The following is a 27591-nucleotide window of genomic DNA, read 5'->3' on the forward strand; positions in this document are numbered from 1 at the left end:
CCGCGCTGGCCGCGGGGGAAAGCGCTCCCTGCTCGTCCGGGGCTCTCCCCGGGGGCGGAGCTCGGCGCGGCCCGGCCCCAGCTGTAGAAAAAAGCCGCCGCACAGGCGGGTCCTGCGAGCCCTTAAAGGGAGCGGCCCGCCTCCTCCGCGCGCGGTGAAGGCGGAAGAGTGAAACTTCTGCTTCGGCCCTGCTCGGCTCCGGGGTTTTATGCACTTGTCCGGGCTCCTGCTCGCCCTGGAGAAGGAAGAGAAGGAACCTGCCCCGGCCATGTGCTCGGTAAGCGAGGCCGGCAGCACAGACCCCTTGGTGACCCGGTTCAGGCAGGTGGAGGAGACGCTGGAGAAGCTGCACCGGGAAAACAGGAGCTTGAAGAATAAAGTGCCTCGGTACAACGCGCTCTGCACCTTGTACACGAGTCCGCGCAGCAGCTGAGCACCTCCAGCTGCAGCTGGCGGCCAAGGAGGCGACGATCCGGGAGCTGCGGGGCAGCCTGGCCCAGCAGCGGCTTGCCCCGGCGCCGGGCGGGGATGGGGCGGCGGGCGCGAGCCGGCCCGCTCGCTGGTGGAGAGCCTGTGGAGCAGCTGGGGCAGGCCCCGCGAGCAGCTGAGGGACAGCGAGCGGCTCTCGGCGCGGAGAGTGGAGGCGCTGAGCCAGGTAAAGCCGAGGGTGCGCAGGGAGCGGCGCAGCATCACCGCGCCTTTCCGCGCTGCTCCCTAGAAGCGAGGGACTTGAGCGCAGTAGGGCCAGTGGTGGTGCGGAACGGAGGGTGCGGGCGTTCTGCCCCAGAGCGCTCGCTGGGTGCTGGGAAGAGCTGGGGGCGCGCAGGAACCAGCGCTGACAGCGGGGGCTGAGCGAGGGTTTGAGCCCCGCCGAGCGATGCCGCTGCCTTTGACAAGACTTGCTCCATCCCCAGGTGCCCAAAGCAACTCGCCCGTCTGTATCCAATGGTAGCTCCCCCTGCGTTAAGATCAAAAAGGCAAACTATAAAATCCTAAACCAAAAGCTTAGCATGACACTATAGATCTTCATGCAACCATTTTCATAAGGAGAAAGAAAAATAGTAAAAAACTCCCTGAATTTAGCAGATGCAACAACTTCATTCTCAAAGATAATCAGCTGATGCCACCAATTTTTCTATAGAAGTGGTTTGTTTAAAGTGCTCTTAGAAATGGATTTTTGTATTGACACTAAGGTAGCACATTCATATTTGAAGAAGTAACTGACAAGACTGGATTGTGAGGAGAGAGATTAGGGAAATCAGTATCTTTCTTGACAGAAGAAGTCTCAAAACGGTATCCCTCCCCATCCAGCACAAGTGCTGCTTTGGTTACTGTCATTAAGACTTTCCCAGGTTCAGTCTGAAATACTCAAAGATTTTTAAAGCATTTATTTCTAGATGAAGCTGTATAAAGTAATTTCCAAACCGAGCAGCAGTACTTAAAACTGAAACAAGTGTTTTTGTCATAAGTAATTTCTTGACCTAATGCTTATACAAAACATTTTCAATATATGACACTCACCTAAAATACATTTTAAAAAGTTAATGTTTGAAAATTTATTATAAGAGATGATCTCACTGACACTTTGCAGACAGATGACAAACCTGTGGTATCTGAACATATTTGAAAGGCTGATGCTGAATATCTTTAAAGGGGAAGTTTAGCATTTAGCATGATGCTAAAGAATTTAAATGTCAGTAATAAGAACAAGTGCTGTTTATCTATATTAAACATTAATATTTATTTATTGAAAGAATAAAATGTTATGCCCAATCAGAACACCAAAAGAATTGGCACTAAATAACAACCAAATAAAAAAGACATTTTTGTTAAGTCAGAGACTAGTGTGCTGGCAAAGATGGGTGATCCCAGTGGTTTACAGCTCTATTAGCACTCCTGAGAACTGGAATGGTAGAGCTGAGATTGTAGCTGTCTCATGGTCTGCCACTGGCATCCGGAGATCCCGGATTCTGGAGGAGCAGTGCTGCAGAGGTATCTAGTACCAGCATCTTCTCCTTCTTGAGGGTGTGGAGTACAGCTTGTTTTTCACAAAGTCAGGACCAGTGCCTTTCAGGTGCATTGGAACCACAGGCGGTTTGCTCCAGTCACCAAGCAAACCTCTTCCTTCTCAAAACACCTACAGAGATGTTAATGCAGTGTGGATGATCCCACAGAGCTTCCAACAGGACAAGGAGATGTAGAAACAAGTTGCTTCCTCGGGGTGTATCAGACCCCCTCATGTACCTGGGAGTCAGTTGTGGCCAAACTAAAGCCTCTGCTGCCACATGGATTTTATTTTCTGCTTGTTTGTCCTTACCTTACCATTCCCATCCTTTCCTAGGTGGGAAAGTTGCTCTGTGTACTACCTCTGCTTTGTCCTTGTGACAGTGCCAGGCAGTGAATACACTTCACTGGATTCACTGGATTTGATGACTTTTCAGTTCTTTTTTTTTTGACAAAAATCTCTATTATCTGATAATTTAGTGTGCGGGACCAATAAATATTTTTCAGTCTCCACAGTTATTAATTTTAAACTACTCTGTTGCTTGTTTTTGTTGCTGCTGTATAGTCATAAAATCTTCCTGAATTTTTGCTGCTTGTTCCTCCATTCTACTGATTAGAAAGTGTTTCCATGGCTGCCTGAGCAGTTTTGATTGATTGATCCATCAGTTTCAAGGTCTTGTGATCATACAGAAATGAAATGGATTTATTCTACTTTTTCAGTACTTTGCAATGAGTACAGGAGCAATAAGGAATTACTGCAATATGGAAGTCAGACATATTTTGGCTCTTGCTTTTAAATAACTTCCCTTCCCCCTCTGTTTAGGAAGTGCAGAAGTTGAATCAGCAGCTAGAGGAGAAAAATGGAGAGATACAGCAGATGATAAATCAGCCTCCATATGAAAAGGAGAGAGAAATCTTACGACTGCAGAAGACCTTGGCAGAGAGGGAAAAGGCTCAGGCCACCAGTGATGTTTTGTGCCGTTCACTCACTGATGAAACTCACCAACTTCAACGCAAATTAGCATCCACAGCAGAAATGTGTCAACATCTGGCAAAATGTCTAGAAGAGAAGCAAAGAAAAGAGAAGGGGAATTCAGATGACCAGATACCTACAGAAAGATCTAATCAGGTATTCTTACAGCTACTATGTGTCTTTAAAGTCTTATTAGCTTCTGAGGTGTTAATTATAATATGATAGCTGTAACTGGGGAATGGTGAGAAACAGCCTTTAAATAATGTCATGTAGGGTGTTAAGACAGCCATGGCAATGGTAAACAGTTCAGCGCATCTGAAATTTGGGATGGAACCACTTGTCTACCACTTCAACTCTGGCCGTCTCATCATCAGAGGCTTTTTTTGGAGAGGAGAGCTAGAGAGGTTCCATCCAACCTCAGCAATGCCACAATTACAGTTCTTTCCTCTATACACAGGGACAGTACCTACCTTGTAGTACCCCTGCTTCTGTGCAGCACTAGGTGGTGCTGTGATTTTGAAGCCGATCTCTCCTGATTACTTCTTTAAGCATCAAAATCACAAAACAAAGTAGAGATATTTCAAAGTAGTATTTATATTAAGAACTCTGTAACATGTGGTCTTCTCAGATCAGGATTTGGCTTTGCACACGTAGTACAGACCTACAGAAAGCTGGTTTGGGGAATATGACTCTAGGTGTCTTACCTTTTTTTTTTTTGGCTCTGGGATTCCCCCAGCCTCTGAGTGCAGGGCAATGTTTCTCTTCGGGAGGGATGTTTAAAAAAAATGCTTTATAATAGGACAGTGCCAGAAATGCTACTGCAGGGCACAAAGAAACACCTGGCTTTTGGTGTACTTTGCTAATGGCTGTTGAGGCTTCAGTTGAAGTTCTCAGCATAGGGCAGAGGTAGATCATTGTTCTGTTGTTCCTGAAGTCCTGATGGCTGAGAGTCATTAGGTAATTCATTAAAATACCATAAGGAAACAACATTAGCAGTGCTGCCTCTAGTAACAGATCAGAGTATTGAGTAGGGTGCTACAGACAGTTCTCACGAAAAAGAGTAATTCTGACTTATTCTCTTACTGCTACATGGCGGTAATGCTGTTTTTCACATGACCACTCATCTGTGCTGTTGTGATGAACTCTACACATGCTCATGTCTGCTTTGTCAAACATTCCAGCAGTGTTTCCAAAGAAAATTTATTCACATTAAAGTTACTTGTTAGAAATAGGGGTTGAGCAGATAGATGAGAAAAGGACTTTTTAAGGGACTTGAAGCATTTGGCATTATCATATTTAACATGTAATTGATAGACAGGAAACTTGATTGACTTTGATATATGTAATAAGAAGCTAACCTTGTACAGTGGGGACTTCCCTGTTGAAGAGGAGAAATTTCAGATGCCATTACTAGCTGATTCTAGGGAATTTTACACAAAAGTGTTCTATATTACTCATGTACACTGGGGTTTTTTTAAGCAGATGTCACAACTGTAAAAAAGAGGTATCATTTTAGTCAATTATATAGCAAGCAGGGTTTTTTCCCCTCAGTAATTTCTTCCTAGTACTGGCCAAAATTGACAGTAATAACAAAGCAAGATGAAGGCATATCTGTGCCTTTGTCATACATTCTCCCACTCCAGACAAGTAGTAGTTTTCCAAGGAGTTTGTCTAAACTGTTAAACTCTGTTGTCATCAGGTCTATTTAAAAGCAGTACCAAGGTCACAAGAAACAGAGTACATTTTTGCTTTTCTTAATAATAAAAGTTGTAGGGTATACTATTAATATTTAGAAATAAACCGTATAGGAATAAATAGACCTAGATGTATGTCATTACACATAACTTAAAAAAACCCCATTACTTCCAGTTTCACAGTATAGCCAAACAGCATCTGAGATTTTTAAGTTAAAGTAACATCTAACTTTATCTGAAAATTACAGCTTTTAGACAATGAAACTTCACTTCGAGCTCTTATCTGCAACCTACAAGAGGAAAACAGGATGTTAAAACAAAAAGTAGCTCACGTGAGTACTTTCATTTTGTTACAGATTAATATTTGTTAAGTATTTTAAATTAGAGTAAATTTGGAATAGATAAGGTCTGGTTAATCTAATTAAATGGCAGTTTAATGCAAGACAGTTTTTCTTAGTCATTTCAACATGGCACATAGTTTTTGTTCCCTTAGCTAAGAACAATTTGCTACATAGTTTTTAACATAGTGGGTTTTTGTTGTTAAAAGCACAGTGCAGAAGAAAATTTTCATGTTCCTTCCATGGATCAGTATTCCAACCCAGAAGAACAGCACTAGGCCCAGAGTGACCACCAACCCCTCCCTTTCCATATTATTTAATACTGTCCCTTTGGACTGGGAGATGGGAAGGCTGCCCATGAAGAGTCTGCACAACCATCTCCTGCTCTCCTGTACAGTGACTTACCCACCCTCAGGGGTCGAGTCAGCATGTTGCATTATCCCCTAGAGAATTTTGGTCCTGCACAAATAGACAGCCTATAAAACCTTGGAAATTTGTGTCCTCCTGTTCTTCATGCCTCTCCTGGATAAACTTTCAGGTGGAAGATTTAAATGCAAAATGGCAGAAGTACGATGCGAGTAGGGATGAGTATGTGAAGCGGCTCCACTTGCAGCTGAAGGAGATGAAGTCACAGCTGGAGCAGCACCATGGTGGAACTTCAGCACAAAGGAATTCTGACCTGATGCACAAGGAGATATTCCGGTTAAACAAGCTACTGGAAGAAAAAATGAACGAGTGCATAAAAACCAAGAAAGAACTAGAAGACATGAAGAAGGCTAGTGAAGGAGATCATGAGCGCATACAAATGCTGGAGCAACAGGTCATTAAGTTTCTTTTTCCTAGAGATGGGAATTCTTAGTGTCTTCCCAGACCACTGAAGTCCAAGGGGGAGAAATGGATTTTTTTTTTTTGACATTTGCCTGTTTTTGGACATTTGGCCATACAGATACTTAACAACACAGATTTAAAGGAAATCTTACTACTTAAAAAACCCCATGCAGTTCTGCTGGCCTTAATACAGAATATGAAAGATCTGTAAAAGAAATACAAACAGCATTGAAGTACAGATAGGATAGAGAAGATAATACTGAGATTCTGGGAATAGGTAACCAAGGAATCATAGCCTCAGCTTTTCAATCTAACCTGCCAATGCTCTAATTTATAAAATATTAACGTAATAATTCAATTTCAGGTCCTGGTTTATAAAGATGATTTCACATCTGAGAGATCAGACAGAGAACGAGCACAGAGTAAAATACAAGAACTTCAGGCAGAAGTTGCATGTCTGCAACACCAGCTAGCAAGAAGACAGGTAAGAAAGCAGCATGCTCCTTTTTTAATTTAAGCATGTCAACAGGACTGAGGACTAAAATATACTTTTAAATATATTTTAAAAATATCTTAGTATTTCTAAAAGAGTTTCAGCTCAGTGCAGCTATCAAAAACTTAGATTATTTCATAGTCAGTTCTGGTGGAGATGCTTCCCAGTTCAGATGTAATACCCCTTTCTAGTCCATTTTCCTTCTACTTTTGGATCAACATAGTAAGGGTGAATTCTTAGAAGGCAGAGGACAGCCGTAACTCTTGGCATCTTTAAAGTAGCACATTGGCTGTATTCTGTGTTTTCTACAAACCTTCTTTACAACTATATTAACACTGAAAAAACTGGTCAATAATTTATTTACAAGTCCTCTGATAAATATTTGAGTGGTGTTTCAGATAAAGGTGATAAAATATCACCTGTTAAAGAATATATTTTTACTGCATCTTTTTCAAGAGCTCTCCTTTCTCTTTCTAGGACTCAAGAGACACAAGTAGTCATTTCAGAGTTCACGCTGGTAACCAAAATAATTTGTACGTCCAGACGAATGTCGAACATCTACGAGGCAACAGCCCGGGCCAGACAGGCACGAGAAGAACAAACTCACAGTCTGAACAAGCTTCTCCTCCTGGGGATAATGGAAACTTGGGATCTGAAGGCAGGGCACAGGGTGAACTCAGATGCCCTCATTGCATGAGGTTTTTCAGTGATGAACTCAGTGATGAATTCCTCAAACATGTTGCTGAATGTTGTCAGTGACCACAGGATGTGAGGGGTGTAAGTTAATCACTACTTTTATAGACATAAAACTTGCTCTATACATATCTCCTACAGTCCTAAAAGAGAATAATTCAAATGGAGAGCTCTGGGAAATTAGGAGGATGAACAATACCTACCTCTTGCTTGATTTTGCCTTCTCTTGGACTGTGTGAAAGGCTTCAAGAGAAAGCAAAGTATTTTTCTGAAGAATTATTTTTGACAGCTACAAGGAAGGCAAGTGTAATGCAGATTCTACTACAAACTAAACTGAAACCTACGGTGGTAGTTCGGCTTCAGAGCACAGCTTGACTTTATTTGGATCTAATTCTCTACCGCAGTCTGATGGCTTGTGAAAAAAATTACTGAACTTGAAATTTTCCTCCTCTTCCAAAAAATGTAGGCTGAAGAACATTTTGGCAGAAGATAAGAAAAAGCTTACTGTGCTGTATCTGGATTAAAAGTGAAAGTATTTTCTTGACTCTTGAGGCTGAACTTTCAGACATCTAATCTGAAAATCCTTCTGTTTAATTGAAATCAGAAGAAGTGAAGAAAACATAAAAGGGCTGGTTATTGACTTAAAACCAGTCTGCATTTTTTGCACAGAAACAAGGTACAGGGATATTTATATTTTCTGTGCCAGATTTGTAAATGTATATTTGTGTAATTATTGATTGTATTCCTATTTGACGTAAGGATTATTTTTATAATAAAAATGATTGTGCATTTGCTTTACTACGTTAGTAAAGGGGTCAAAACATCTCTTTTGGTGTAAGTATTTAAATGTGAAATAGTCCCAGTAACTACACTAAGGGCTAATTAAATGTCATGGTTTCAGATATGAGTTATTTCATTACTTTAGTGATAACCAGCTTCTCAGACTATTTTCAAATATGTTGAAAAAAAAAAATCATTCCTCATCTCTGAGCAGAAGATTGACCTTTCAGAGGCACAGGAAGACATTTAACCCCCTACCCTGCCACACACATGTGACTATGCCAGTGCTACCTTGAATTTCTTCTTGTCTGCACTGGAGAGAACCTTAACATCTAGCAGGGGACTGCTTTGAGAAGAGTATCAGCAATTAAAGTGTACAAATATAAGAGGTTTTTGCAGCCTTGGCTCCACGTGTTTCTCACTGTGTCAGAGCAGGGGTTAAGGAGGGGATAGAAAGTAAAGGTCTAGTGCAACCATCACACTTCATAATTAAAGAAAACTTGCTTAGTGTAACAACACTCCTGTCCTCTGCTTTGCTTCATTCCCTATTCTACACTTCAGGAGGAATGTGGATATTTTTCTGGATATTTCCTTTTCAGGATCCTGTTGCAGCCCCAAAAGAAGATGATGGTTTATGCCACTGTTGTGGGATATTACCAAAAGCAATGCCTAGGCCTTTGCATGCAGCAATGGTTGCTATTAACCTAATCTACAACTGATTGCAGTCCTGTGATTCACTACTAGCTTGTTCTTCCCAACACAACATGCAAAAACATGCAGAAAGTTTTATTTCTTTCTCTTTTTTTTAGTGACCATTTTTTACATTGCCTTTTAAGGTCTTAGAGATCAGAGGCAGCCCAGAGAATATAAGCTGAGAAACATGATTAAACTTCCTGTGGCATAAGCTAATCTTACTTTTTTTGACTGTTCTCATTAGACAAGCCTGGTTTACAGCTTCAATGTACATCAAGATGTAAACTGTAGTGCCAATGATTGATACAGCAAAATAGGGACTTGACTTTTGTATTGACTCACACTAGAAGACACTTAAGAAAACACAACAGTAAAGTAAGTTAGATCTTGGCAGTACCTTTTTTTAATTGCATTGAGATGATGACTGCTTTAATATATATCAGAAGCTGAAGTCCGCTGCAGGTTTCCACTGATGCTAATCCCTGTGGGTATAGAGTTGGATAGACTGACCTACAATAAGAAATAATAATTTCTAATAAGAAATAGATGCAGGAATTAGATAGGTGAATCTGCAGTACACAAAAATTAATAGTGCTTATCCTTGTGGATTTAAGTTCTGTGAATTAGTCCCCAGTCAAAGCAGTGGTTAGTTTCACACTAATCCTGAGGAAGGAGAGCACTTCAGTGCTGGGAAACTGGATATACCTACAGCAAGGACAACACTGGACCAACAAACAGGTGAAGTTACCGATCAAGCACAGATTAAAGCTACCACATAATGCAGTAAGAGCAATAATTGAGGACTGGCATTTGACTATCTGTGGCATAAATCTAGGACAAATCTGCTGGTTCTCTGTACAAAAATACCTCTCTTCAGAGCTCTTTGACTTTACTGAGATTTTTGGGTTTTTTTCCCCAGCTGGTAAAAAGTATAACTCTTTCTTGTTCTGGCTTAATCAAGAAACATTACACTATGAAGAACTACCAGTGTCTTACAGGCAAATGTTTATTTCAGATGATGGGCCATAAACTATTGCTCCTAAGAAAAGCTGTCTGTTATGCAGTGCTTTGACTTTTACACCAAATTCACTGGTAGATCTCTTGATAAAACACTACAAAACCTTTACCTGCCCTCTCCTCACCAGGCAAAGCATACACACCAAGGCATCCCCAACAACTGCCACCACCCCCTACCTGCACAAGTCACATTCTTCAACTTATAGACCAGAATGCATAAAACCTGTCAGCTCCACTATCCAACACTGAAGTGAAAGGGGTTGTGAGTTTCCAGCAATTCTGAACCCTCTAAATTAAGGAAAGCTCCTTCTGGTCTCACACTGGTACTCTCTTCTTGTTGGATGGTTGTCCAAATGGAGTATCTTACTTGGTTAAATGTTAACATCAACCCAGCTCCTTTCCTAAAACAAAGCAATAAAGGCATAATGAGTAAGAAAGTAACTGCATACAGTGAAAGGAACTTCAATAGCATAAACTTTGTGAACTTTCATTATCCATTTGTACTACACTCGTTCACTGAAACACGTCATCTGTAACACTGCAGAAACACATCCTCACACAAGAGATTCTTGAAATCATACAGAAAAACTGTGTATGTGGCTTGGTTCCTTATTTGCTGTATTGTTAACAAAAGGCATCCAAGAGAAATGAACCCTGTTTTCAGGCAAAGTTAATGCCTGTTTAGGCTTCTGTAGATCTCTCATTCAGGTGAACACTGCCTGTACTGCCGTGGCATGCCAATACCAGATAGAAGGCAGACAGAGGTATCACTGCAGTTCCACAGAGGCTGAGAGCAGGATAACTGCCTCTTCTGGGACTTGCAGGAATGTGTCTTAACATATTAACAGCTGCCAAGATGGATTTGTCCAATTACCTTCATGATTAGTCCCTTCTCCTAAAATTTCTCCTTCACCAAATAACTGTCCCCCAGTTTTGCTCTCCAAACCAACCTGAGTCCAGGCCCACGGCAACTCAGCTCCTGAGGAGCAGTCTCACCTCACCAGCAATGAGATTTTCAGACTGTATAATCTCCAGCTGGCTCTCATTTCTCCTGGACCTAATTATAATGTACCTTGTTCGGGATTTTAAAGTAAAGGCTGTTTACTAACAACCATGTTGGTTGCCATGCAGAAGTGGGCCCTTAGCACACAATCACAACAGCAGCTGTAGGCAACACTGACTCACTGCATCTTAGAAAATACAAATGCAAGAAGCCTCAGAAGTCAGTCCCTACCCTTAAAGCCCCAAGGGAGAAAAGATGAACAATAATGCTCTTTCCTTTAGCATGGGCAGTACAGAGCCTAAAAGGTCTATCAAATAACATGCAACTTCTAAGACAAGGTCTGCTTCCCCCTTCGATGATTTAGGATATCATATCTTTTAAAATAAGCCTTAAATGATGCCTCAAGATTAGGTGCTCACTAATAATAAAACCAACTACAAGAATAAAATTCGTTCAAGAAGCAGATACCTATGCTCTTTGCTTTTTTTTTAAAACTTCCATTTCCTGTGGCTTTGCTGCATGTGTATATATAGAAAGCAAGGGAAATTCCAAACAAGATGCCACACCATTATACTCAGAACAGCAGTGCTTCTCATTCTAAAAAAAGGGAAGTCTCAAATGCTTTTTCTACAAAATCTATGTGAATTCAAAGTATGCTGTAGTAATATTTCATAGTACCATGCTCCAGTACCTATAAACTGGGGCACAGAGGGTGTTTCAGCTCAAAACCTAAAGCGTAAGAAATGCTTATGAAGCACTAGGTCAGTTCAGCAGGATCTCAGCAGAGCAACGGGATATAAGGTTAAGCACTCCTGCCTTCTAACCTGATGCCTCAAATTCCTCTCTGAGGGCAGAGCACAGCCCAGCACCCTCACTGAAGCATTCCCTGAAGCAGCCTGTCCTGGGGGTCAGGGCTCCAGCAAGGTCAGGTGGGGATTTACAGGGTGCTGCAGGAACTGCTTAAACAGGAGCTCCTGGAAGCACTAACCACCCCAAGGGGCACAGCACTTGTGTCTCCACTCCCACTGCTGCTCAGTGCATTATTCACCCTTTCTCATTAGTCCACTTTTTACCTCTCTTTTTACACTTGCTGGTGAGAAGCTGCTGGTGCAGGAACACTTCACACTATGTGAAGGATGTAAGGTGTCGATACAGGCCAACAGCCTCCCTCAGGACCTTGAGGTATTTCCATGTCACATGGGGCTCTGGTGTGGAGAGCACCAAATCAGATGGGGTTAAAAGACAGCTGATTTCAAATGGGCGTTTTTGGTGCCTTCTAGAAGCATGTACTTAACCACACTCATTGCCTCACCACCCTTCCCCAGACCAACATTCCAACACATCTTCTGCTGATAGCTGGGCCAAGCAGGGCAGCTGGCTGCTCATGCTGACCCCCACCTCCTCAGGGTCACAGGAGCTCACCTTGCTTGAGGCTTTCACCCTCTCATTTCTGAAGGAGTGGGAGGGAGGAAAGAGCAGTGGGACCCTACTCCACCATCCTGCACTCATCAAATCTTTGTCAAATCTATCTTCATATAGAAAGCATTTCAATTGCATTTTTTTTAAAATCACAGGTAGACACCTTAGTTACACACAAATATCACAGGTCATTTATACAGGAGGGGCACCAGGCAGCCTGGTGTGTGCCCCATCAGCTCTTTGGCCAGCACTGGCACAACCCCATGCCTGCTTAGCTTCTTGGTTCCTGCTGCAGCCAGACTTCCTTCAGCCCCATCCCCAAATTCCCCTGCACAGCCCAAAATGGCACACCTGAACAGAACAGTTGTCACTTTCTCAGCTCCACAGTAGTCTGGACTTGGGCAATACCCAGTTACCTTCTCTGCCGAGACAAGATGCTACACCATGGGAACAGTGCCTTGATGGCAGTGAGGGCAAGGTGATGTCATCTCCCTCCAGCTGTGCCCCCACAGCCCTCCCTGGGTTGTGCCAGCTGCAATTTAAAGGAGCCAACCACCTGCACCCACCATCTGGGCCCCGGGCTGGGAAGAGAGCCACAGGCACCCAGACCAGCTCTGGGAGCAGCCCCACTGTGACTGGGGTCACTGGTCCCACTCACAAAGCCCTGTTTCTTTCCTGCCCAGTGCAAAGCAGGAAGGAGGTCTCAGACCATGCTGCAACAGGGTAGGGTCTCCATCTCTCTTAGGACTCACAAGTGGGGAGGTGAGAGATGCTCAAATCTTGGACCAGTTGATCCCAGCTCATACAACAGGGAAAACAAGCAAAGAAAGGAGCTCAGACACCCACAGAACAATCAGCCCTCTATCACTACATCTCAGGGAAATTCAGACCTCCAGAGAGGCATGCAAAGGTCCACAGACAGTCAAGGAAAAAATATCACCTACCAAGAGAAAGTGGGACCCGGTGGGATGTGAAGTGACTCATGCACACACAGCTGAGCACACTCTAACAGAGCATCCTACTCCTCTTTCCCACCACCTGAGCTTGCCCTCAGTGGCGCAGATCTAATTCAGTGATTCTCAGCTCCTCTTCTGACCTCAGCATTGAGCACCTGCTCCACCTTCTGCAAGGCTTGTTCTTACCTCCCCAGGTGGAAGGACAGGGCTTGTATCACTCCCAATGGCAGCAGGCAGATGGGAAGCAGGCATCTCTGGAGGAAAAGGGATCTTCCTTTGATCCTGGCTGCTGTCATAAGGGGCGTCTCTATCCTCCAGTCTCTCTCTCCTGAGCAGTCCATTTACCGATTATCAGAGCCCACTTTTCCCCTATTCCAATCACAGTCAAACACAAAAATGGTTCTTGAACCATCAGTTCAATGTCACTCAGAGCCTGTGACACAGGCCAGACCAGCTGAGTGCCTCTAATCACCAAGCTTGGCCCCAAAAGCACCATGCAACTGCCCTTCTTGCTTCTTCAAGAATCTCTTCTATTAAAGACTGGTCATTGAAAGGCATTTCAGCTCCAGCAATAACATCATCACTTTCCCCTGTGGCACCTGGGAGGTTTTACACTTTTTCAGGGCCAGTCTTCTTGCAAGAGAGACACTCCAAAATAAACAGGTCACAGGTGGTGCCTGGTGGTCTGCTTAGCACAAGGGGGACGGGTCTCTGACAGCCCAGGAGGTTTATGCCATGTGCAAGCCAGGAATGGAGAGGATGGCTCTGGAGCACTTGCCACTGAGCAGAGAGGATCTGGAAAGGGGAATAAGGTAGAATTTGTTTTAAAGAAACACCAAGGCAAATTTATGGACTAGACCAGGGTGTTCGAGAGAATCAAGTCTGTGGCTGAGACTAGGAACCAGTGTGGGGTGCAGGCAGGCCTTCCCCTCCCACACAAGATCCATCCTTTGATAACCAGGTACGGAATCCCCTAAACTCTCAGCATGGTGACAGGTCCTGGGGACAGTGGAAAAAACTGATGAGCAGAACCACCTCATCACCCAAAGAATGGGCGACAACTTATTTTGTGAACTGTTTTGAGGTTTTGTTTTGTTGCACCTACACACACCGGTTGCATGGCACCACGCCCCCTCCTTCAAAATGTCAGTCTTCAACTCCTAACAATAACCACTGAGGGGGAAAATAGTGTGTGCTGGCCAGGGTAACTCCTGTGCAGTGGGGACTGCACTGGTCTGGCCTTTCTCCTCAACTCAGGTTGCACCCACCTTGTCCTAAGTTTCTTGCTGGTGGTATCTCCTTTGATAGACAGTGGGCAAATATTAATTTTTACCTCTGTGGTTTCCAGGTGACTCTCTCAGGGAAAGTTTACTGGAGCTTTAATCTTCCTGAAATGGCAGCAAGACTGAATAACCACTTCCTCTTAGCACTGCTGAAGAACTTGAAATGTGGAGTTGTTGCAAAAGGGTGTGAGGACACTCTCCCCTCCTGCCTCTGCCGTACTCTCCTGCGTGCACTAATGTCACTTGTTACACACACTGGGCAGTAACAAGGTTGGGAAACACTTGAGCAGTAAAAGCCACTCTGACAGCCTGAAAAGGCGGGCAAGTGATACCTTTTACTCTTCCCTGCAGTCAGCTTATGCCTTTGTGTCCCCAGCAGCTGCAAACAACCTCTATCAGGCAGTCACCAAAATCTATACCTGGACCTCTTTCATAGCCTGGGCAATTGAGAGATTTTGAGCCAAGCCCCAAAAGGATGCCTGCACTATATGTACTTGCAAGTATTTCTGTTTTGCTGCAATAATGCAAAAACAAATAGCAAGAACAGACAATAACTTGCAACAGGTGTTCACAAAACTGATCTCTTAGGTTGCTTCTGTAACCAGAGGGACACATAACGTTCCCAGCACCCACAGAAAAGGACCCCAATGCCTATAATAAGAAGCTGGGTTTGTGTAACTCTTCAGCAGTTCTGAATCTTTGAGCAGCCTTCAACAAGCAGGGGTTCGTATTGTTATAAGGCTTAGTAACAAAATGGCTCATGTTTGACTGACTTTCAAAGTTCCAGTCTCCTCTATGCAGCTTTCTACTTAAGGAAGGCAGAGGGCTGCTGACTCGTTTAAGCTCTCCTTGTCACTTGCTAAGTGACAACACAGGGGCAACCCTGAAGTGTTTCTAGAGATGGTGCTAACACAAACCAGAACAAGCTTTGTGCAAAGAGTGCAACTGTTTTGATGTCATTCCAATGAGACAACCCTGTGATGTTATGGAAAAAGCCCTGAGCTGGATACACTAAAAATCTTGCCTCAGATCACCTGTACAAACTTTGTATTGTCACAGGCTACAGACTCCATTGAGGCTCTCCTTTCCATAGTTTTCCATATTATTGAACTGTTATCCTCCCCTGGTTGTGTACCCAAGTTCTCTTAGCCAGTTTTTGCCGGGACCAGCAAATTACCTCCACTGGCATTTTTTGGCAGCCACAGATTTGATGTTCCCAGGCTGAAGAGGCTACTCTGGGGCTTGATGCACTGCTGTAGTTTAAGGCTGTGCCCACATTCAGAGATAACAAATAATTACAATGACCATGCAACTTTTTAAGTGCACTATATAAATAAAACACAAATCCCCACCACCTTTGAAAGCTTTATTGACTAAAAAATCCCAGCTATAGAATACAGAGCAAGTCTCCAGTACACCCAGCCCCATCCCATTACTTGTCCACTAACAGGATGTGGTTCAAAATATGCCTTACTCAATATATATCAACACATCATTAACACCTATTTCCAAGTAGGCATGGTTTGAACAGTGAAAGTTCAGCTCCAAAGAGTTTTGGGAGCACTTGTAGTGGCAACACAACCTGCAAGTCACCAACAAGATCTTGAGGGCTTCAATGCACCAAACCAGTACAACCTGTAGCTACACAGTTGTTCATATTGGTGCAATTACTCCAATTCCTGATGCAATGGCTCATGAGTCAAGATGAGTCTGATCTACACAAGGGGCTGACAGTCAAGGCAGGTAACAAATTCAGACCCCAGGGTAAGCAGATCCTTCACATTTGGAAAGCCGAATCTCTTCCAAGTAACATTTGTGGACTACAGGTTTGGAAAATACCACTTTGTGTGTCCTGAAGTTTGGGATTTCCACTCCAGCTCTTTGCAAGTGAGAGGTCAAAGAGGGAAAAGCATAATATAAACACAGCAAAAGGCTATAACAGCTTATGGATTTGGAAGCCAAGACTGACCATAAAGGAAGGGACTTTTAGGAAATAAATAAAAGTAGAATAGCTTTTAATCATCCATTAAATCAATAATGGAAAATTCTGCATGCATGCAAGAGTACTTCAGAGAAAAGGACAAGGGCATGGAGCCAGTACTAAAGGAAACACAAAGAAACTTACTGGAACTTCTGAACGAAGACAACAGGTCTAGGCATGAATTATTTGCCTAAGCCAAATTTATGACTGCCACAGTCAATGGAAAGTTTTCAAATCCACAGAATAACTGAACTTGGGAAGAGGAAGGTTTGAAGATCATGTAGTCCAACATCCCCTACTCAAAGCAGGGTCAGCTAGAGCAGGCTGCCTGGGGCTGTGACCAGTTTGGTTCTGACCATCTCAAGGATGAAGGGTCCACAACCTCTCTATGCAACCTACTCCTGGTTCCATCACCCTCACAGTAGAAAAGGTTTTCCTTACATTTAAATGGAATTTTGTATTTCAACTTGTGCCCCCTTGCTCTCTTGTTTTGTCATTGGATACCACTGAGAAAAGTCTGGATCCATCTTCTATACTACCCCCACATCAGGTATTTATACGCATTTGGAAGATCCCCCTGAGTCTTCTCTTCTACAGGTTGGGCAGTCCCAGCTCTCACCTCTCCTTGTTTGATGGATGCTCCAAGGCCTGAACCATCCTGGTGGTCCTTCGCTGGACTCTCTCCATGTCTGTCTCATCATACTGGGGAGTCCAGAACCAGACTGGTCCAGATGTGCGTCACTGAAGCTGAGCAGAGGGGAAGGATCCCCTCCCTTGACCTGGTGGCAGTGCTCTGCCCAACAGCTGCCACCTTTAGTACATGGCACACACCACTGGCTCATGTTCAACTTGCCTGCCAAGACCCCTGGGTTAACTTGAGCTTGAGCTATTTGGCACTGGTCAAGGAAAGGAGAAAGGAGTCTGTTTTTTGTCCTGCCCCTCCTCTCTGACCCAAATCCTGAAAGGGATTTGATGTACTTTATTTATTAACTATCACATTCAAAGTATTCAAGATCTACAAGTAAATAAATACCCCATGAAGGTACAGGGGAGACACCTAAAACCTCAGCTAAAACACCAGACAAAGACCCTTATCTCAGAATCAGTGCTGAATAATCAGAAAAATGGCACATTTAGCACGGCTTTTAGAACAAGCACTTCTGCAAGTGTTTGTAAGAAAGATGACACAGTCCATTGTTGGCAGGGATGGAGGGTGAAGAGGAAGGAAAGAAATCTTCCACTTAATTTTGGCAGACTATAGAAATTCCTCAATTCAAATGCACAGGCTTGTTTTGAAAAATCAGCTAACAGACTGGTAGAAAGAGAGAGAAACTTGAAAACCTGGGAGGTCTAATGCAGGAACCCATTTTACAGCTACGGTTCCCTAAATCACAGCAAGTTAAAATCCTGATAGAACAGTTTCACTATACATACATTAGACTGTCTCTCTTGCCTGGCTGAATGTTGATCAGAGCTATCCCTTCTTTCCTGACTTCATGGTCCATGACATCTGTAGTTTTTTTTGCAGCTTGTGCAGGTTTTATGGTAAGCCTGGGGTACAGCAATTGTTTCTATTCTTTTATCACATCTGATTTCCTAATGGCTCAACTGGATGAGATTTCTAAACCTCTTTCTTTGTAGCTGCTCTCCCGTTTTGTGAAGACTGTGAATCTCATCAGACCATGCACAAAACTATGGCGCGATACCACGGAAATCCCCCACACTCATTGTCAGTGCTCGGAGCATTCCCTCCTCTGTCTTACAGCACTGATGCTGCTCCAATGTTCACAAAGGTGAGGCAACAGTGGCACTGACTAAAACCAAGCAACCGTTTTGGAAACTCTCCCATGAGCTTGTGAGTGCATCACAAAAGTGACCTGCACGAGGGCTGTCCTGAGATGCTGATCTATGTCTACTGAAGAACTAGAGTATGACCAAGCATAAAACACTAAATTTCTAAGTTTCTAAGCCAGGACCTGAATTGCTAGTACTTGAAGTGAAGAAAAGGGCATTGATTCACTGCTGACATGACTGCATTTCTGATCTCAATATGACAGTGAATCTGCATATAATGACATCAAACTTCAGCATGTCCTTCTGAAACTCGCATGGGTCCCTATGGCATTTAGGACCCTGATATTAAACTGAAAGAGGAAAAGAAAAGGAAGGACTTGGACTCTGACTGAGAGAAAAGGACTGAAATCTGATACAAGTGCAGAATTCCTGCTGTTCTTACCAAAGCCAGCTGTAACAGAGCAGAAAACACAACAAGCACAAGTGATAGCAAGGGACCATGAATTTAAACTAGGGATTCATCGGATACACTAGGTTTTTCAAAGTAACTAGGCTGCTGCTAATGATCAAAAAGTTTATAATAAAAAAACTGGTTGAATTTTTTAAATTCCCAAAGAGACTCAATCTTGTTTGGGAAGTAATGGATAAAACTCCAAGAGCCCAGAAAGAACTCAATTTCATCTTAAAAAAGAAAACAAACTAACTTCAATCTCCCCTCAAAGGAACAAGCAGATGATTTTTAAGTGCCTACCTGACAATAAAGAGATGATTTATTCTTGACAAATTCATGGTGGCTGCTACTCATGGTTAAACTGCTAACTGTTTCCTCCTTTTTCAGCATAACAACAGCCCTGGTGAACAGAAGAAAAACAGTAGATATTGTGAAAGATAATGGGAGTTTCAATGCCTTTTTCACATGACATTTCAGAAAATAAACTCTGAAAAACATTATCTTCAGGGATGCAAAAACTGATGTGGGAGAATATACCAGCAAGGCTCCTTAAATATTGGTCCTGGATATAACAATGAGATATTTGCACTACTGCTTGGGGATGGGACAGAGAAGATGTATTAAATACACAGGCAGATCCCAAATGTAAATAAGGTGCCAATGCATAGGTAAAAGGAATCAAAATAGTTTAGCAAATAGATGGTTTGAAAAAAAGCTGGCAATTCAGCACGTACAGATGCAAATTTACATTGTTTGAGGACAACAAAATGCACAAATATGTGACAAGGAATCACTAATGGGCTAGTTCCTCAAAAAGGATCAGAGCCACAGGCTTCTGTGAATAAGCCAGACATGGAAGTGCAGAGGATAGAGAAGAGCTGTCAGTTGGATGTGAAGAAATCCCTCTGCTCTGCTTGGGGTTAACGAAGCGCAGCTGAAATAGTGCACTGTGCTTTGAAAATTATACATCAAGAAAAACATGGGGAAAAATAATAATAATAACAAAATGGGACTAAGAGCCACAGGACTTCAACAAAACAGTATAAAATATGACAGCAGAGCAGAAGATTGAGGGAACATCACTGGCTACATCATTGCAGGAGGCAAGGAAACCATGCAGCCTGCCTCCAGTCTTTTCAGTACAGCAAATTTCATTTGTTTCCCTGACTACCCTGATTAGAAAACTCCATGCAGTGTCCAGTTGGTCCCTAAAAAAAACGTTACCCTGTTTTCCTGTCACTGTGCTGTGTACTGCCCTCCCACAAGGAGCCTTTGCAGCCTGTGGAGCCTGCTGCAGCTCTCTGTCAGCTGGCAGCCCTGCCCTGCTCTGTGGGAGCATCTCCATGCACTCAGGAACATAGGCACTAGCAGCTGCCTCCTGCCAACCTACCCTCCTCAGACACAAGGTGCATCATGCAGTACCTTTGCAACAAACCAAAGAGAAACAGCGCCGTGCCCCCCCTGCCACAGCTGCTCACTACATTGCCTGCAAAGAATCTCCAAAATCCATGTATGTATATGCAGCAGGAGAGTGTACATATGAGCATGTGTGCATGTACATCTGGTGGTAGGACAGGAACCCTTCCTGCTGCAGGGCAATGCTCTAAGAGACAGGCTGTTCAGGGATACCTCTTCCATTCTGTCCTGGTGAAGTTTTTCCACTACATAGAGAAATCCTGACACGGGCTCAGCTGACTGTCTGGAAGGAGACCTGAAACTCACTCACCTGACCTCCAGATGGGCCCACTCTTAAGCTTAACCTTCTGGTTCACACAGGCTCTTTCTTTCTCTGTTTTATCTCCCCTGGTAGAATCAGAAGTTCAACTGAGGTTGAATTTCAATAAAAGCTTGTTGGTTCTGCTAAGTTAGCTTGCTCCAAAAACACCAGCCTTTCAAAACTCCCAGCTATCTCCAGGCCAGGAATTTTCAATTCTTTCAAACATCTCATCCTGCTTTCATTGATTCCTCAAATATCTTTATTTGGAAATTACTTGGTTCCATGGAAATTACTTGGTCCTGTGAAGTGCATGTCTGGGAGCTGCATCACTTGCACGCATCCTCTAAGCCAAGGACACAAAAGACAGACAAAAAATTCTGCATCCCCATTACACTAGTCAGGACCAGAGAAATTATAAAAGCCATGATTCTTCCAGCTTCCTAAAGCCTTCAGCTACACAGATCCAAGTTGTGCTCTCATGAAACTGCATGTTTAGAAGAAGCTGAAACCCCTTTGCCAGCTCTTCAGTTCCTCTTTGTGCCCACCTTCTCCCTTCTCTACCCTTCCAGGCTTAACCTTTTGTTCCTTTTTTCTTGGCTCCTGCACAAGCCTTTCCACTAAGCACCACCACCTTAGGGATGACTGAAATACGGTCTCCCATTGTTGGACTCAGTGATTGTGTCATTTGATCAGTTTACACTTTCCTGCTCCTTGACACAGTGGTAATGGAGTCACCTCAATGTATTTAATCTGGGCTGGGCTTTAATCAGCACCAGTGAGTAATGCAAAACAATTGGAAACTAGAAAGGGAAAAAAAAAAAAAAAGTACACTCCCTGTGCCACCCCTCTATGTGTAATAAAAAAATCTCTGATCCCAGTGAACAAAGTTCTTGGATTTTTAATGCCTGGATCCAATTTCTCAGGCTCCTTTTTCTAGATGTCAGCCTCACAGCAGCAGGCTTTAATAAGAGTCTCATAGTGCTTAAAGCTCCTTCTGCTGCATTAAAACACAGCTGAGACTCAAGTAACATCCAAGAAATCTCCACTGCCAGGGACTGCTCGGCAGCTCCAGCAGAGCAGTGATGGGGTTTCACTGCCCACAGTGTGGGTGGAATGGGTCAGCGTGCAGCAGGATGCAGGCAAGCCTACAGCAGCAGAATATGGGCCAGCTTTGGAGCTTCCCAGTAACCAGCTCGTCCAATTTGGTGTTGCTAAGAGTGCCAAGCATTGCTGCAAAAAAAGACAGCATAGAAAGGTACTGAATTTATAAGCAAAAAGATGAGTGGAAGGGTTGATGTGGAAGAAAGGCCGAGAAAGCAATACTGTCTTTGGCAGCGCTGGTGAGAACTGCACATCTGGCTTCACCTCCTGCTTCCCTGCAATGTGTCCCTGCAAGGTGGAGGCGGCTGTGAGAGCAGGGAACAGCCAGGGTGCTGCAGACACACTGCTACAGCCACTTCCCAGCTAAGGGGAGGTGCCTCTGGCTGCAGCCGGGTGCTCTGGCTTCAAAGGCAGAGGTATCACGTACCCGAAACCAGAAGACATTTGCCACAGGGCTGTCTCTTCTGATAGAAAAGAGAACACTTGCAAGGGCTGAGAAAAGTAAATAAAAAGGGCTGGGGGTCAACATAAAAGGCAGAAAACCAAGGGGATTTTGTCTGATAACAATGAGAGGAATGCCAGGCAAAATTTCCTAGGAAAAGAATAAAAATCAAGTGTAACAGAAGAAAACATGATGAATACTTAACACTGGCTTTGCATCACAGCCCAAATACAATGCAATTCCACACAGAGATACAGCAGAGGGGCTGGAGGGGAATAGAGTCCAGCAGAAATGGAAGTTAAACACCAGACTAAAGTCTGATGTTATCTTTGATATTATTTCAGGACAAGGGTTATAGTAAATGCTATCTTTCACTAGACGAACTAATACCTTGGATAGAAGTCCAGACTTGAGTCCATAGAAGGGCAGTGGAGCTGGTGAAGGGTCTGGAGCACAAATCTGATGAGGAGCAGCTGAGGGAGCTGGGTGTGTTCAGCCTGGAGAAAAGGAGGCTCATGGGGGCCTTATCACTCTCTTACAACTGCCTGAAAGGAGATTGTAGCCACGTGCAGGTCAGCCTGTTCTCCCAGATAAACAGTGACAGGACAAGAGGACACAGCCTTAAGCCACACCAGGGGAGGTTTAGGTTAGGCATTAGGAGGAATTTCTTCACAGAAAGGGTGACTAGACATTGGAATGGGCAGCCCAGGGAGGTGGCGGAGTCTCCATCCCTGGAGGTGTTTAAGTTAAGACTGGACGTGGCACTCAGTGCCATGGTCTGGTTGACATGGTGGTGCTTGGTCATAGGTTGGACTCTTATCTAAGAGGTCTTTTCCAACCTACTTGACTGTGATTCTGTGAAAACAGCTATCCCTCCACTTCAGCTTGGTCTGAAATAGTATTTTATTATTTTCCACATAATAAATGCAGCCTGTGCCATCTTTCTGGGACAGCAGAATTTGCTTTACTTGTGGCAAGGCTGAAAAATTACTTAAATTTTCCTTCCATTTTTTCCAAAAAGAAAAAGAACAACTGTTCGGAGTAAGACTAGTGCTTCAAAACATCTTAAGTTTACTTTAAAAAACTCATTAAAAGCTTCAACAATAGTACTGAAGTTATTTTCTTATATCACCTTCCAGAGCCTTCCTGAACAGCTACCTTCCTTAGCATACATGTGGACTTTCCAGTAGACCTGAAAAGAAACCTGGCATCTAAAGTTTTCACAGGATCAATTATATCAGCACTTATCATTGACCTTTAAAGTTTCTTTTTGCTTCTGCATTCCCCAAACCCCAAAAAGTAGTTCAAACTAGTAAAGCCAATGGTGAAACTCCTCAGTTGCTGCAAAACTCCCAGCTCTTTCCATTCCTTAAGTGTAATTTTGGGAAGGCTTTTGAAATCGAATTCGATGCATGCAACACAGATTGGACTGCCAGGATCAGTTGCCTGTTTTGTTTCAGCTCCTCTTCTTATAATCAGAAGAAGAAAGTGATTTGCTTTTGTAATACTGGGAATTACTGATACTCTGAAGGAGAGCTCAGGTTGTTTTCCTTTGGAATCAGAACAAAAAACAATTTTTGAGAAGATTTTCCTTTCCGTTTCTTAGAGTTGTCTCATTTGGGAGGGGAGAGAGAGAAGGAAGAAAAACAGGCATGGAACTTGGAGAGGACCAGTAACTGTAACTTACAACAATATAAACCCGTCCTCTCCCTCTCCAGCTAGTCAGCTTCTCTAAAAATCACAGGTCCTTAACTGATATGGATTGGCACACCACTCCAAACACAGTCTGAGTTGGTGCTTTTAGGCAGAGGATGTCTTGTGAGTCATTGGGGAACCTTAAGTCCTTGTCTGTATCCAGGTTAGTTTTAAGCTCCCTGAACAAACCAGGGCAGGGATCAGGTGCCACGACAAAGACAAAAAGAAGCTGGGAATTAGAGAGAGAAACCAAAGACTCTGTGCTATCTTATAAATCCATATCTCATCACCACTGTACAGCTTGGGCTGCCTTCCAATAAATTACATAAAGACAACATACAAAATACATAGGAAGGGAACCAAGTAGAGAGATACAGAAAGGCTTTCACCTAAAGAAAGATTAAATAAGCTCAAATCTAAGTAGAAGGAAGCAGGAAGAAGTTAAGAAACTTAAGTAGAAGGAAGAAAAAGGACTGATGGGTGAAGTTTATCAAACCAGGAGTGAGCAATGTGGTGAATGGATGATTAGTATGTGCTGCTTTTCATAATGCAGGGATTCAGTGTCAAGTGAAAAGAAATCCCCAAACAAACCCAAACCAAAAGGTCATTTCATATCAAAAGGTATAATCAGACTTGGGAACTCACTGCCATAGGATATTTTGGATGGCAAAAGGAAAAATGGGTTCAAAAATGATCAGATGAATTGAAGGAAGAAAGGTCTATTTGCTTTTAAGCACAAATGTGGATGACAACATCTGGCTCAGGAAGTCCTTAAATCACTAAGTGACAAAAGCCAACAGGGAATCCTCAGGGAAATAAAATTAGAAAAAGAACAAATACACTCATCAGTATACTGTTCATTACTGCCCTCTGTCAGAGGCTGCTCCCAGATTCTTTATCAGTTTTCATATTCTGGCACACACACAGAAAGGGAACAAAGCTCTGTACCTCTTCTTGTTCTGGAAGATTCCTCAGAAATTCCATCTTGGCCTCAGGGTTTGTATAGTTGATTTTAGTCCTGTTCACTCTAGCTCTATCTGGGAAACTGATATATGAGAGGTAAGAGATCAGATTAGTAGATAACACAATTCATTTTGATGACTGTAAATTATCTGCTGGTACTCATGTAATACCACTACAGCCCAGCTACCTGAAGGACACACTGAAATTATGTGTCCAAAATAGTGTAATGCTCTTCTGGATCCAGAGGTCTCTCTACCCAACTTATTTCTGTAAAACACACCAAAAGGTCCACGCCAACTAAAAGAATGGACATCCCTATGGTACAAAGCAAGAAGTTGTTGGTTTCTGGCCATTCATCTACTTTTCCTCCTTCCTTTAAAATCCCTCAAAGAATTCTGATATTTATTAGAAACAACCCAAGACCTGAAAAATTACCAGTTAGATTTTCTTTATTGCAGACCACCTTCAGCTAGCTTGTTCAGCAGAAGAAACATTTTGGATAGTGTTTGCCATTCAGCAGAGTGGTTCCTGGCACTATCAGCACAAAGCAAGGAGTCCAAAACCTCCAGTTTTGTACCACTGCTTTTTAAAGGGACCTTTTTGAGGAATTAACTGTAATAGCTTTACTCTAAACACATCTTTTGGTGCTTGGAAGTAGTACCCTTTACAACAAGTATACTTTGACTACAGTCTGGTTATCATAGAGTGGTTTAGGTTGCAAGAGATCTTAAAGACTACACAGTTCCAAAACCCCTGCCACAGGCAGGGATACCTTCCACTAGACCAGCTTGCTCAAAGCCTCATCCAGCCTTGAACACTCTCAGGGAGGGGGCACCCACCACTTCTCTGGCCAATTACATATCTTGATATCTCTAAAAAAAGACAGAAGAGCTCAAAGATATCCGTGGCACAACACATCCCTCTCCACCCATTTAACAGAGCTGTTACAGAGTCGCTGAATGGACTAAAGGAATCTAAACCTAAAATTTTTAGTATGTTTCCACATCCTTCACCCTCAGGATTTTTTCTGTGAATGCCCACTGAATAACCTGGAGGAAGACACATGTATTGTGGTTTTCCACCTCTGCAGCAAAGTGAAATTCCCCTTGGTTAACCACCTGCTAGCTGTATAACATGGCATTTGCTTCACAGTGAAGCTTAACCAAAAGGCACACAGACAGCACAGCTGTTGGGTTCACACAACTCCACTACTGGAGATTTTTACTGTTGAAAATCCAGGCATTTTGCATCTATTTTTTTTAAAAAGGAGCTGCTTTTTGCAGTTCTCTAAACATGCCCTCACTTTACCCCACCAGTTTTGCCCAAGTACTTTTGACCGTGACATGCAGGCGCACAGAACGTTCACTTCCTTCTTCGGCTCACTGAAATTCCCTGATTTCATCATGCGCAGCCCGCTGTGACAGCCAGGACATGGCACAGGAAGCCAAGAAGCTCCCTTGTTAACGACAGCCTGAGGACAACCAGCTGCCTGGGAAATAACAAGAAACACTTTAATTTATTCAAACAAGATTTGCAAGCAGCCATGCACGTGCGTGCACATAGAACACACATATTTATTATGAAACCTGGAGGGGACAGATAGAAGAAGTGTTTACTGCCACAGCTACAACCTTTTCCTAGAACATTGTGTTTTTAAACTTTCCACATCACAAAAACTTGCTGAAATAGGGAGCTCTCACCCCATCCAGCTTAACTTTTATTTGACCATGGGTTTTCAAACAATCCCAGGAATGAAAGTGCAGCACTAGAATCCCATCAGTCACTTCAATACCATAATGCCTCCATGTTACTTAAACTGACACGTATTACATCTGTAGTAAACAGGTTAAAAAATCCTTCCAGAGATTAGAGGAATTGCTTCAATTGATGTATTTCAGTACTGACCTGGAGAAAGCACCAATAACATCAGGAACTGAAATACTGAAACAAGGGCTGAGGAAACCTAAGGGTTGGGGTGGGGTTTTTTTGTTTGGTTGGTTTTTTGTTGCTTGGGGGGTTGGGGGGTGTTGTCCCATTTAAAAAACTTGAAACACATCTGCACAGCAAATCAGAAGAGCAGGAGGAAGTCTTGAGGTGTTCACCTTTAAAAAGCAAACTACGATCCACAGGAACCTCATGCAGAAATACCATCTGCTTGTTACTACCCTGCTACCTACTGCTGAGTAGCTCTGCTCATGTCTGCTCAGAGAAATCAGGAACAAAATCTCAGCAGCATTACTGAAGGGAACACAGGGGCCATATACAGCTCTTCATCCCTGGAAGATAAAGTGCACATCTGGAAGTGGTCCAAAGAGCACTGCTAAACACACCAAGGCAACACAACACAGCAGGGGCAGTTTCATTCATTCAGAGAGCTAACCAAGCCTCCTCCTCTCACCACCCTCCTCTGATTATATAGGAACAGGAGAGGATTTCCCACATTTCCTGCAAAGGGATGCGGAATGTCACTCAAATTTGTTCCCAAGGTAGGATAGCTAATGTACAAAATAAAATCCCTGCATGTTAAAGGCTGTTACAAAACCATCAACATTCACGTAACCCCAAAGGACTGGCGTCACCCTGTATAACCCCGGGGACTCACAAGCAATGCGGAAATTCCATCCTTAAGTCATTGACTACGACATCCTTTGGCAGTTTTCATCACTAGTACTTCACATCAGAAAGAGAAAAAAATCTTTCATCTCACAGAGTGGCCCATTTTATGGCTTGCTACTTGAACTCTTACATGTACAGCTTTCTGGTTCAGTGTGCAGCCAGAGGGCCAAGAGGTTTTTTTGTCCTTTTAAAAGCAGCTTTTAAAATTCTTCTGGGTTTTCCCCCCAGTCTCCCCATCCAGAAACTGAATTATGTACCTGCGGTCAGAGCTGCCATGTGCCAGAGATCGCCTTGCAGTCATGTGGCTGGTCTTCCCCATCACACGGCCATGTGGGTTGTGTCACCTCTCATGAACAGATTTCTGGTGCTGCTTGTCCACTCTCTGTGACCAGGGAATGTTTATTGAAAAATGCAGGACCACATGCAGCAGAAGTACAAACCATGAATGAGCTTCAGATCATCTCTCTGAGATCATATTCAGACCATCTTTCTGAGCCTCAGAGGCAGAGGTGTGAAGGCTTTAGAGATGCAGGGCAGTGCTGAAGCATGAACAAATGACAGACCATGGCTGCTACATTCACTACATCAAACTGCCCTTCTTCCACACAAATCTCTTCTTTCTCCTGCCTCAGGATTCTCATACTTTCACATCGTTTC

At 43.3% G+C, this 27591-nt stretch overlaps 1 protein-coding gene and 1 long non-coding RNA gene across 2 annotated transcripts; one reads left to right on the top strand and one right to left on the bottom strand.

Moving 5' to 3' along the window:
* TNIP2 (TNFAIP3 interacting protein 2) lies at nucleotides 1-7923 on the top strand. The gene is given in 9 exon segments (XM_039551496.1): nucleotides 1-407; nucleotides 410-430; nucleotides 433-540; nucleotides 543-655; nucleotides 2828-3133; nucleotides 4920-5003; nucleotides 5548-5829; nucleotides 6202-6321; nucleotides 6808-7923. Coding segments are annotated over 9 exon segments (1515 nt in total). The 5' UTR covers nucleotides 1-208; the 3' UTR covers nucleotides 7090-7923.
* On the bottom strand, nucleotides 3129-26781 carry LOC109144867. Its single transcript, XR_002045874.3, has 5 exons — nucleotides 24304-26781; nucleotides 22051-22205; nucleotides 18701-18800; nucleotides 8894-9914; nucleotides 3129-5688 (listed from the first exon to the last, which is right to left on the bottom strand). It is a non-coding gene; the product is annotated as an uncharacterized LOC109144867 (long non-coding RNA).
* Nucleotides 26782-27591: the final 810 nt, after the last annotated feature.

The sequence above is a fragment of the Corvus cornix genome, chromosome 4 (genome assembly GCF_000738735.6).
Source record: "Corvus cornix cornix isolate S_Up_H32 chromosome 4, ASM73873v5, whole genome shotgun sequence".
NCBI classification, from domain to species: Eukaryota; Metazoa; Chordata; class Aves; order Passeriformes; family Corvidae; genus Corvus; species Corvus cornix.